This window comes from Corvus kubaryi, unplaced genomic scaffold (genome assembly GCF_017639235.1).
Source record: "Corvus kubaryi isolate FWS band 111438036 unplaced genomic scaffold, C.kubaryi_AGA036_p1.0 37396, whole genome shotgun sequence".
Classification (NCBI taxonomy): Eukaryota; Metazoa; Chordata; class Aves; order Passeriformes; family Corvidae; genus Corvus; species Corvus kubaryi.
In genome coordinates this window covers 9,649,443-9,661,838 of record NW_024581135.1, presented here as the reverse complement: position 1 = coordinate 9,661,838, position 12,396 = coordinate 9,649,443, and the positions used below count along the sequence as shown (strand labels likewise).

The window sequence follows — 12,396 nt, the reverse complement described above, 5'->3', positions numbered from 1 at the left end:
ACTGCTCCTATTGTTGCTATTATTAATGCTACTACTTTTCACCTGTGTGTCTCTTCTCTATACCTCTCATTGTTCTCCAGGACTGGAGAACATGTCCCTCTCCATTTGGTCACATCTCCTGCTGGTGTTGCAACATGATAAATCCAGGAGGTAGCAAATGCAGCAGTATTGCAGCAGTGGGAATTTGGATATATTAAATTGCTGCTTTAGGAGGATTCCTGCCTAAAGACCATGTGGTCTAGACTGTGGTCACTGTGTCTGCCTGGAAAACAGACCTGGCTGCCATAGTCTATATATCCATAATTGCTTTGTGGTGGTCTCATGGAGCTCACACAGACCCAGCATTTGCTCACATGCTTCCTCCATTTCTCTGATAAGGATATCTCAGATATCTCACTTCATGCTAGAGTGGGTTCACTGCCAGCATTGCTTCTCCTCCTGTCATCGTGGCAGCAGGAGCGTCTGTTTCAGACGAAGAATTACAAAATGTGCTTCCTAAGCTCATTGGAATCAACAGCTTTGTCATGTCTTTCTCTCAGTACTCCTGGATCATTTGACCTTCCTTTAGTACTAGGAAGCTGTTTCTTGGCCACTGACCTTGTATGACCCACAAAAAAGGAGGGTGGCTCGTTCCAAGGAGTTGGCTGAAGTGTGGCTGACAATGAGTCGTATGTGCAGCTTTCCTTGGAACAGTGTGGGAACCAGGGGATGAGGCTGCTGCCTGTGCTAGTGTAGACCTGTGCACTGCTGCTCTTGCTGCTCCCACAACCCTTTTGCTTTGGTACAATTTCTTTCTCAAGCCACAGCAGAACAGAGCAGAGCTCAGGTCTTCTATTACAGCAGGGCTTCCCTTCTCTCACTGCATGTGAAGGTTGCTGAGGTCTATTTAGAATCACAAACACTGGGAAGTAAAGTGAATAAAACAAAAAGCACTGTCAGTTCTTCCCACCAAAAAACTAGCACATGAACAGGGTAAACTAATCAGCCATTCTTCTTTGTCAAAAGGGAATAAAACAAGTTCATGGCCAAGTGACCCTCATTTATGAGAGAATTCCTGATACAGGGCCAGTGCAATTGGGTCTTGCCACAGCTTAGAGGACAGGACACTTCTGTTTGATGCAGTCCAAGTTTTATCAGAGATATCAAGGCCTGACTAATCTGTGAAAGCATCCAATTTTTGGACTTGAAAAATATATGACTGTAGTTAACAGAGCTGCCTAATTACATCTTATTCCTCAAGAAAAAGAAATCATTTTCCCTGTACCCAAAGCAAACCAGTAGATCCAGACTCTGGCACCATTTCTAAACGGTCCTGTTTGAAGTACAGAAAATGCTGGGATTTTGAGGCATTGTCTGTACAGACAGAAAAGGAAATGTCTTAATGAGATATGTAAAGCAGCATGGACTCTGGAATAGGGCACCAGATTGGGATTCAGGAAACCTAGGTTGTTATCATAGCCCTGCTATTGCTTCTTGCCTTAGTGTGCATTAGATTCCCTGCTAGCCATCTGTTTGTTACTCAGAGCAATGTACCCAGCCTTCCTGTACCCACTTAGCCTGAGAAATTTGATGTTGTTCCACCTCTTGCTGTGCCTGATTCCTTCCTCTCTTCCCCTGACCCAGCACACGGATGACTGTCACTCCTTCATCAGCCCCCACTCAAAGGCTGCTTCCCTCTACTGGTGGCCGTGCTCTTGGCCTGGCAGAGCTGGCACTCACTCTGACAGCTTTGTCACTGCTGGACGTGTCTGACTGTCTAGAGCTGCTCAGGTGCAGGCTGAGCCTCTGTTCCTGGCCCTGACAATGTGACATGGAGCACGACGGGCTGGCCTTGCATCCCGCATTGTTTATCAGCTTGTGTCCTCACTGCCTTGTACCATCCTTTCCTCTTTAGTTGGAACACTGATGTGATCTGGGGAGTGTGGATAATGGAGCAAAAACCCTTTAAGCTCCATTGTCCACAAGGGACAGGTAGAAGTTTAGGTGCAGCTCCTTCTGTGTGTGTAGCCTGGTGAAAGCTGGTTGCTGCCACAAGCATGAACTGCACTGGTTTTCTGGGAGCCACCCTTCTCCTGAGTGTTTGCAGATTCCTCTCTGCTGCAGACCTGTCTTGGACGCTCAGGGCTTAGGGGCAAAAACCAGTATGGTCAGGAAGAACCATTTCCCAGTGCTGGGATGGAAATTATTGTAGATTTAACAATAAAAGCAGTGCTGATCAGTGTCCTTTCTGCAGCCAAGTGGAGAAGTTACCAAGAGAAAGTTCTTCTGATTCATTTATGTCACGTGATTTTCCATTAGACATAGCAGAAGAGATTTTACATTGAACTTTGTGTTCCTGTCATGACTGTAGGAACCTGCTCTCACTCTGAATTAATTCTGTTGTTTGTAGTTTGAAATGAGGTCAAGATCACCTCAGTTCTGATTACTGTTAGCTGAGCATCTGTCCCTAAATGTAAATGTATCTAGTAAAACTCTTCTCCACCATCAACTTTGGACAGTTTTCCATAACTGTTAACTCTGCCAATAAGTCTCCACAGTCCAGGAACTCCTGCTGTGATATGTGTATGAATCAGAGGCTGCTGGAGTCAGGAATGGGGCCAAAGACAGTGTAGAGATAGCTATTATTTAAAGGTAATTGAGTGGAATGGGCAAAGGAACAAGCTGAAGAAAAATAGAGGCCCCTCAGGATAGCCACACTCTGCCTTCTACCCTGCAGCTGAGTCCCAAGTTCTTCATTGAGTAAGTCTGCTTTTCTGCTTCTCTCAAAAAAGAGCTTAAAACGTGCACTTTTTCCTTCTAGTACAAAACTATGCGTTCCTGTCCATTCTAATGTGAGAACGGCTGAGAGCTGGTCCATTTGGGTCGTCTTCCTAAGCTTGTGTTGCATATAATGTATGTTTTCTGGAAAGGAAAGCTGAATGGAATATTTTGAATCTTGGTTCCTTAGGAAGTTAAGTATCTCACTGCACACAGGCCCTGAAGAGCACTTCGTGCACAAATGGGAATGTAGATACCTACTTTTAGCTCTCCTGAATCTAGCTATGAGGAATTGACCTATTAATCAGAATTAAGGCATTTATTTAATAATTTTCAATCCTTCTAAGACTTGTATTCTGCCCTGTATGACTTAATTCCCATTTCCCTTGTCCCCCTTCCCTCATTCATTGTCACTAGCACATTCTTCTCTTTTTTGCCTGCGGTAGCAGAACCTAGGTTGAGGTGAGACTGGGCTGTTTAGGTGGAGACTAGATCTTACTTTAATTGCCCAGGCAAAATTGGAGGACTTTGATACCAGCTGGCTACTGTGGAGAAAGATGTAAAATGCAGAAGATACAATAAATGGACTGCTAAAATCGGCCTGTGTGTCACAATTAGGAAGCAGAGAAAGCAAAGAAGATTTTGCATGTTCCCAGGAGTTACTGGCAGGTCTTTGGTTACAGCCAGGTACCATTCATGAATCTGTAGATGATTCACCTAAACCTTGAGTGTGATGTTACTGTGTTGTGCATTACATCTGTGATATGTAACATTTAGTGTGTTGCAAAATGGTTTTAGAAACATTCAGGCCATTTTGGGATTGCATGTTTGCAAGGTGCTTTGTAATTCCAGAAATGTTATTTTTTCATTTAATTTGATTATATTCAGAAACAGTCTTTCTGCCATCAATGACAATGTAGTGGGTATTCTCTTCCAGTGTCATTTGGGATGTGTAAGGGAAAAGGAAGGTAACAGCTTTTGTTGGACTGATAACCTTTTCATGGATCCTCACCTAAAAAAAATGTGAAGTGTGATCATTAATTGAGCAGGATCTGGAGTGTACTGTGGCTGTGGTTTGAAGGTTTCTGGATCAGAGTCAAAATGTGAAGTATTTTCTGGTCCAAACATTGTTTGAGAGTAAGGTATTTCATTCATCCTGAGTGAATACAGTGCCTGTCTTCTGCCCATGAAGGTCACAGCAGAGCTGGATGCCTGGAATGAAGATCTGCTGAGACAAATGAATGATTTCAACACTGAGGATCTCACTCTGGCTGAGCAGCGATTGCAGCGGCACACTGAGCGGAAACTGGCCATGAACAACATGACCTTTGAAGTCATCCAACAAGGGCAAGACTTGCACCAATACATTATGGAGGTCCAGGCTTCAGGTGAGCAGAGCAATTTGGTCTCTATTCCACTTGGAGAAAAAAATAAAACAAAATAAAACAAAACAAGAAAAAGCCCAAGACCCCCAGTGCAAAAATGCTGCAATACATATCAAATAAATAAGCTTTTAACGTAAGTATGGGCAATACCTGTCTCTTCTCTCCCAGAACTGTTCTGCTTGTTTTGAGAATTTTGATTCAGGATTTTATGTAAAAACCTGCTGTTTCTTTGAGATTGAAACTCATTGAGGAAATGAAACTGACTTTCAAGTTTCATTCAGAAAGTTTCACAGCTGCAGGATGTTTGTGATTGACTCCAAATTGGATGGAGAGGGGAGGGCAAGACAAGCTCCTTGTCCTTGCCTGCAGCTCAGAAACAAGCACTGCAGAGTCATGAGCTACAGATCCTTGAGCTGGGCAGTCACAAACCTCAGGTCTGGATGAAGTCTAGTTGTTCTAGACTTCTTAGCTTGTTAATCTTACTGCAAATAGACTTTAGTGAGAGTCAAACTGACCAGTTGGGCCGGCTTCATTCTCTTCAGACCTTTTCCCTGTTCCCCATTTCAGGGTGCAGACATGCCCGAGGGGAGAAAGAATATAGTTATCCAAGAGTCCTCTGGGAAAGAATCCAAATATGAGAGCCTTGAAACCAGTCATGAAATGGAGCTCTTGTTTCCAGCCAGTTCTACTTTGAATTTTTTTGTGTAAAAAGGGAATATGATAAACCATACTGGAATTCTCCTTTTCAGAGTACACTTAAAAGTGAAAGGTAGCAACTTGAGTGTAAAAAAGCCCTTTGAGATGTGCTCTTAAATGAAAGTCTTGATTCATTTCGATAGGGAGTCTTCTGATTTTACTCTGCTTCTCAGCATAAGATCCTATTTCTAATACACCCTAAGAGTCAGGATTTTTGTATCCTTGCATTTTGCATCTGGAAAAGGAATATCATAATTCAGATTAATCACTGCATAAAGCCCAGAAGTGAATGTTACTTGTGTAGTGTTTTAACCTTCTAAAACGTTTGGAAAGAGTGCAAAGCAAGAGCAATTCCTGTTCCTTCCCTCATTTGAAATAAAAAGGATTTTATGGTTTTATTCTTTGGCAAACATTTTACATCTAGGCACCTACCTTCAAAACAATCTGGCAGTATCCAGCCTGATTTGGCAGGCTGCACTCAACAGCGGCTTGAGGACTGCTTCAAGAGTATGTTGTGAACTAGATAATGTGGTGCATTCTGTGACCCGTGTGTGAGCCTCTCTGGGATGTGCCCACGCAATGCCTGGCCCTGTGCTTCAGCCTCCCTGCTTTCTGAGTTAGAAAACTCGTCCTAAGACATTGGTTAAGATGTTTGTGCTCTTTTGTCTGTTTTTTAATCCTGAAGGAATCCATGGGAGGTAAAGAATATGATCCAGAACAGAGCACAGTCAGGAGCCTCAGTGACTGAATTTTAGAAAATAAAAAATAAATAAATTCTGTGTTTGTCAAGAAGTTGGAAACAACTTCTTTTGGCTTGCTGACAAAAGGTTAGCAACTCAATGAACTGACTTCTAAAATGTTTTTGTAGAATTATCTAAGATGACTTTCTATGAAGCCTACCCAATAAAAATCCACTGCTCCCAAAAGCAGGGAAGCAGAAGTCCCATGGGGATGTAGAGTAACTGCAGTTAATCAAAGGTAATGGCCATGTCTGCTATGCATGGAATGCTAAATGCTGGGAGAATGGAAAAATAAGGGAGAGACATAGCACTTGGGAGCCTACTGCTTCTTGCTTCAATAAAGAACAGTTTTACTTCATAAAAAAGTGATTTAATTTTACTCCCTCTTCCTGAATCCTTTATCATAGCCATTCAGTGCATAGGGTAGGGGATGATTATTCTTAACTGCCAGAGCTGAAAACTTGCAGGGGTTCTGGGAAATCAGATGCTATTGCTGCTGCCTATTGTACACTGTCACCACTGCTACAATCAAAACTCAGTTGCAGCCACAGAAGATAAAGCCAGAAAAAATGTGATTTTCCAGAGCCATTCTACCTAACCAACCACCCTTAATTGACCAAGTTTCTTCCCTTCCCTGTAACTCTCTTTGAGCTTTATTCTTTTCAACGTGCCACACAGGAAACTGACTTGATTTTGATCACTCTGTCGTTTGGCTTGGAGGTCTTTAAGCCAGCAAGTCTGTCAGATAAAATTACATCCAGGTGTTTCCATTTGTGATGTCTTTTTCACTTGGAAGTCTTGTGGAGGTAGAAAAAGAAGGTTTTAAACATTCACCCATGATTTTTGCATGTCTGATGCAGACTGACCCTTACTGGGCTGTGGAGTGTCTGGAAATCCCTGTGAACATTCTAATGTTGGCACAATAAATCCGGTGGTTCTGTGATGCACCAGGTCAGACTCTGTGGATATTGAGGGTATCTCTGCAATCAGGCATCTCTACAAGTCCAGTGTTTCCAAAGTTCCATCCAGCACAGGGTTATGTTCCTGTGATCACTTCCACTACTCCAGCACATGCGAGTGATCCTGGATTAGACTGTTTCAACCATCGGAATAATTATTTTTTAAAGAAATGTTTGCTTTTGTTGGGGAATAGGTAAGATCTGGAAGTCAGGTTGTGTTTCCTGAAATTTTGCAGTACTTGCAAATTGTCACTAAAATCTGTGTCAATCAGGAAACTTTTGCATGTATAGAATATAATAACAGTATTCTCAACAAGATTGGAGTTTTTAATGATCCAGCACTTTTTATTTCAAGGAACCTATCTGCTATTTTTCCTGTTTGATTATAGCTCTACCACTGATAGCAAAGCTAAATATGTGGGTAAATACTCTCAGAAATGCTTATTGAGTTTTCTGGGTGCCTAACTCAATATGTTGAAGGGGCCTGGTGTTTCCAAAAGTGACAACTTGGACATTTCTGAGAAATCCATTTCGCATGGAAAGTTTAGGATAATTATTCAGGAGTGATTTACCACTTGAGCCCAAGCTGTGGTGACGACATTCTCAGGTAATTTATTAGCATATGCACCTTAGTTAGTCTGATTCTAGGCATTAAAAGCAGTTACACTTTAATAGCTGGCTAATTGATTATGCAAATTTATTTGATTATTAAAGTCCATTTGCATTGTCAGTATCATTGTCATAATGAGCCTCCAGCTGGGAGTCTCCAACGGTTTACAGAGCTCCCTTTTTCTATCTTAGACAAATTGCTTCTAAGCCAAACCTGAAATACACTGTAGAGCTGAAGTTGGGGACACTACCTGATATGTGTAAAATTCAAAGTCTTTTTGCTTCCTGGTCATCAAGCTAACACTTTTCACCTCTTTTCCAAGTGTTGCGTTGCTTAAAAGGGAAGCAGAAATCTATTTCATTTGGTTTGTGACGTCCTTTATAGTTAATTATAACTGTAGTTTATATTGCAAAGAAGAGACTATAAACTCTGCTATCACAGGCTCTTAGTGTTTCAGGCTAAAGCAGGTTTAAAGCAGTTTCAGAGGAGTTTTGTGAAGATTAAAAAGCAATACCCCTTCCCTAGACTGAATTGCACCTCACAGTGCAAGCAGTTCAGGTGTCACTAATGTATGTTTTGTAGGATGCCAGTTAGTGTGGCTCAGTACTCTCCTTTAGGATTTTTTAAAAACGTTTCCAATTCAATATCATTCACTTGACATCTGCTGTATTGCTTGAGACATTAGAAGAAAATGGCAACCAAGTTTATTTTATCAGAAAGTCAGCTGTGCTTTTCTAGCTGTCAGAACACAATGTAAAGATAATATGTATGAAATTATTCGGAAAACAGGGCTTTCTATTTTGCCAGCCAATACTTGAGAAGAAAAAGTGCTCTCACTGCATGCACTGGCACCGCAGAATAAATCTGTGTGACATATGACAAGCAGGAAAGGGCAGATCATTCATCATGGGGAGCACACACTGCCCTTGGATAGCATCCCAGGCAGTTCCCTGGTTGCTGCTGATGAGTTAGCATGATCAGAACTGCACCAGCTGAGTGTGCAGGAGGGAAAGCTGTGCATTTAATATCCAATAGGTGTGGTGAAGTCAAGCATAAAAAAATCCATCATGTCCTCAGGATACAGAACCATATGCATGCTAATTGCAGCAACAATGCCTGGTGTCTGGCAATTGAAAGGAACTTCACTCCTAAGAATAGAAACATATATTAAATTTCCAGTTTTAAATGGGAAGCCAGGGGCCATTCCATTTTATTTGGTAACGAAGGAACTGTTTTATTTTGGCTGGGAAAGGAAATAAGCCAATCATTTGCATTCACATGTGCTTTTCCTGATAAAACCAGAAACCAGGAAAAAGAGATAGGGTTAGTAATAAGGTCATATTTATTTTGTGTGCTGTCCTGTGTAGATACCGCTGAATGAAAGTCATGAACCTCTGAGGTGGATAGAGGGGGAGGTAAAGACAACTTTCTAAATGATTTTTAAAAATAGTGTCCAAGTCTTTTTTTCAGCAGCTTCTAATTAACACATTTCTTTTTTAATGCTGTATTATTCTGTGAAATCAAATGGCTTTGGAGGAAAGTGCAGTGTTTTCTCAGCATTACTGCAATCACATTGTTTTTATATTAGGTTCCTTATCCTTCCTGCTTCGAGGCCAATGGCAAAATTCCAGTAGACCTTACTAAGGGAAGAGTCAGGTCTTTATTAGTTTGCAATCCCAGGGACTGCAGTAACATGGGATGACATCATATTTCCTCCAGGCCAAACCTTCCCTGTTGCACTGGTAGTGAACCCAGTGTCGCAATCACACCGGTGTCACCCCGAAGGAAGCTCTGCACTGTGTGTCATATAACCACTACACACGTGGCTCACAGTGTCAAAAAAACATTCAGGAGGCAGGAAGAATCTCATAAAGTCTCTATTTCAATCTCCTGATCAAGTCAGGACAAAGAAATCAGACTAGGCCTTTGAGGGGTTTATCAAGTTCACGTAGGATGCAAGGAAGGGGGATGTGGTACTAAGACACCCCTTCTCTTTGGTGTGTGAGGATTGGATGAAAGTCAGTCTGTGGAATAATCCTGAAAGAACTAAATTCTGAGTTAAACTAATTCATTGTTAATGATCCTCTGCAAGCATCCAGATGGAAAAAAGTTTTCACCATGGAGTTCCCCGCACTTGTAGCACTACTGTAGATCTGGTGCCTAGAGTTGACTTCCCATATTTCACTTTTCTATTTTCTTCCTCTTTTCTCTTCTAGGTTTTTTTTCAACATGCATTTCTAAAGTATAAGTCTATGAATTACCCTAAAACACGGAGGTCTTTTCTGTCTTTTTAAAAATTTGATGTTCATGCAAGTTTTTTGATCAAGACTGTGCTTAAGTCATGTCCTGCTGGCCAGATGCCAATGAGTCAGATGAGCAATGATAACCAGAGAAACACTGTTTTGTAGAAAAATATAGTGATGAAGGGTAGGCAACTGGGAAAGCCAAAAATTACATGTGAGAAAGTTAAGTGAGAAAGAATTACTCACAGAGTTGTAAATTATTGTGTTAGGTGGCAAAAAATTTTGAGGTTTACAGTTCTGCAAATTTGAAATTTCAAGTGAGTGTGATGATCTCTCTCTCTCTGCATGTTACAGGCATTGAGCTGATCTGTGAAAAAGACATTGATCTTGCGACACAGGTTCAAGAATTGCTGGAATTCCTTCATGAGAAACAGCACGAGCTGGAGCTTAATGCTGACCAAACTCACAAGAGGTTAGAGCAGTGCCTACAGCTCCGGCACCTCCAGGCTGAGGTCAAGCAGGTGAGAGTTTTAACCACACATGAGGGGCTTAAGGCAGGTTTCAGCCATTACAGACATTCAAACTGCTAAGCCAGTGTCTGCCAAGTGACAAACCTTTAGGTGAGCAGTCTAAATCCCCCTTTCTGTAACAGTACTTGATTTGCTGACAGGTTTCAGAATGGCCCTTTGCAAATGAGTAGGGGCTCTGCTCCCCTAAGTGTGCATGTTCTTGAATTCATGAGTAGTTGCAGGAATTCTGCACAGAACTGACCATGTAGCTTCTCAACTGGAGAAACAGCCTCAAACTCCAAGTGTTCTGGGAATATACTGATTTGACTTGTGCCCCAGAGTTTAACTGAGGTGGAGAACAGGCCCAAAGCAAAGGCAACTGAGCTGTGACATAAGTATGACATTATGGTAGTTTTACCTTTTCATTTGTTGCTATACATCTGTTGTCTTGCAGGAATCTTTAACATCTTCTGGTGATTTAAAAAATTCTGTCAGTGGTCTCTAGATCCCAGGACTTGTTTAGCCATCTTTGTATTGTTACACTGCCTTTCTTTCAGATTTTATCCTTGTGCAGGCAGTCATGTTCTGCCTCCCTTGGTTTTCCCTACTATTTAATTTGGATGCCTCATGTTTCTTTGTTTTACTTTGCTGCACAGGATAACATTACACTTCCTGCTTCCTCACCCATAGGTGGCTTCACACTCCAGTGTATGTCTGGATTTTAATTGAATGGTCTTCATTTCATCAGGAAAACCAAGAATATTTTTCCAGACACATGGAAAATTTAGTTTTCCATTTTACTTATACAAATAGGTGGGTTGGGAGTGGTATTGGGAGGAGTGTCCAAATAGTACAAGGTGTTCATGAAAGATACCTATCTGCTTATTTGTTTACTTATACACACAGACACACTCTGAATGCTCAGTACATATGATCATAAATACTCACTTTTGACGACAGAATAACTGAGTGGTGCTTTGCTGAATTGGTTTATCATTGCTGGCAAAAAAAAAAATCCTTCACACTCAGAAAGCTGGCAGCATTAACACCAGTGCATACATTTTCTTTCAAAGTCTAGTTTGATGTGAATGTTTTGCAACTCTACCTGAAAGTAGCATAGAACTCTCCTAATTTTTATTTTTAAAATACGGTCATTTTGCATTTGTGATTATTGAAGACCAGCTCCTCATGAAGTTCTGGAGCTCTGTTGACTGCTTGGCTTTCTTCTGAAAAGAATTAAAAAAGAAAACAAGCAAAACCCAGAAACACTCTGTGATATTTACAATCACTATCTTAACATGGTTATGAAGTATATCCTTTTTTTTCTATAGGTTCCTGAAGTTTCTTATACACAGCTTAGCTAAGCTTGGAGGTGTGTATGATAGATTTATGATGAAGCAGAGCCATTTTAACTTATGACAGAAAACTGGGAGGAGTTACACGTGTAGCAGAAAAGCTCAAGATGCAGGTTGCCCACTTGCTCAGGATGAAGTGCAGTCAGCCCTGTGGCTGCTCCTGCAGCCATTCAGTGGCAGTGCAGCACCTTCTGCAGGTGCCTGATGTTATTTGCTTTATTATCAAATACCTGCTGGTCCTTAACTGTTTTACAGCCAAAATCTACCCAAAGGAAGTGGTTATAGGACTGAGCTAGTACTTACTGTGAGAGAACAGCTGCCTGGAATTAGCATTTCCCTAACGGAGCTTGGGACCATCAGAGCCTTTGTTATTGTGTGACCTCTCAGCAAACCAGTAGTGAAAAAACATTTTATTTGTTCAGCTGAATACTAAGGGCTCCTTTGCTTGTTAACCCATAAATTACCACAGCTACAGTCTCCCTTAGAAAGGACACAGAAATATTTTAACTTGCCTCTTTCTATTTGGTTTCCTGTAGATGAGTCATATTCCCAACCATTTAGTAAAATTGGGAAATATATTGATTTTGGCTTGTAGTTCATCTCCAGTCTGGTCCAGGTTTCCTTCACTTTCAGTTTAGTGCATCTGAGATGATGGATGATCTCATTACCAAATTGCCCTTTCTCTTGTGAATGAGTTGAGATGTGGTTGTTGCAAGACACCTCCTGTAGCTGTGTTAAGTTCTGCTGACAGAGTAAAATTGGTCAAGGCTTCTACATGTACATGTGTTTGCATTTTGATAAAATGGCTCATGGAAATAAAAAGTATTTTAACTGTCTCTATCTATTTAAGTTTCGTTTACCAGAGATTTCTGCTTTATATCCTACACACCAAGGGTGAATGCCAAGACAATGAATTGAAGTTTGGAGCCATTAAAGTGGAGCAATTCCAAATGAGATGTTCTGTGAACTGCTTTAGCGTGGAAATAGTAAAGATCAGTAATTCACAAGGTCTTTGTTATTAAGAAAAATTCTGTCCAAGCCTGATTTTCCCTCATTTGGATCCCACTTATTTCTGACAGAAACTACAGAGCTTGGACTGTTTACATAAAAGTAATAGCAGGATAGATTTGTGGAGATCAGTT

At 41.1% G+C, this 12,396-nt stretch overlaps 1 protein-coding gene across 11 annotated transcripts in view; it reads left to right on the top strand.

The window, feature by feature from the left end:
* Positions 1-12,396, top strand: part of KALRN (kalirin RhoGEF kinase) — a 483,534-nt gene that overhangs the window by 308,842 nt on the left and 162,296 nt on the right. For all 11 annotated transcript variants that reach the window (XM_042041538.1, XM_042041539.1, XM_042041542.1 and 8 more), the window contains exons 15-16: positions 3,950-4,145; positions 9,745-9,911. In XM_042041538.1, coding sequence (XP_041897472.1) covers positions 3,950-4,145; positions 9,745-9,911 — 363 coding nt within the window. The remainder of the gene's footprint in view (positions 1-3,949; positions 4,146-9,744; positions 9,912-12,396) is intronic.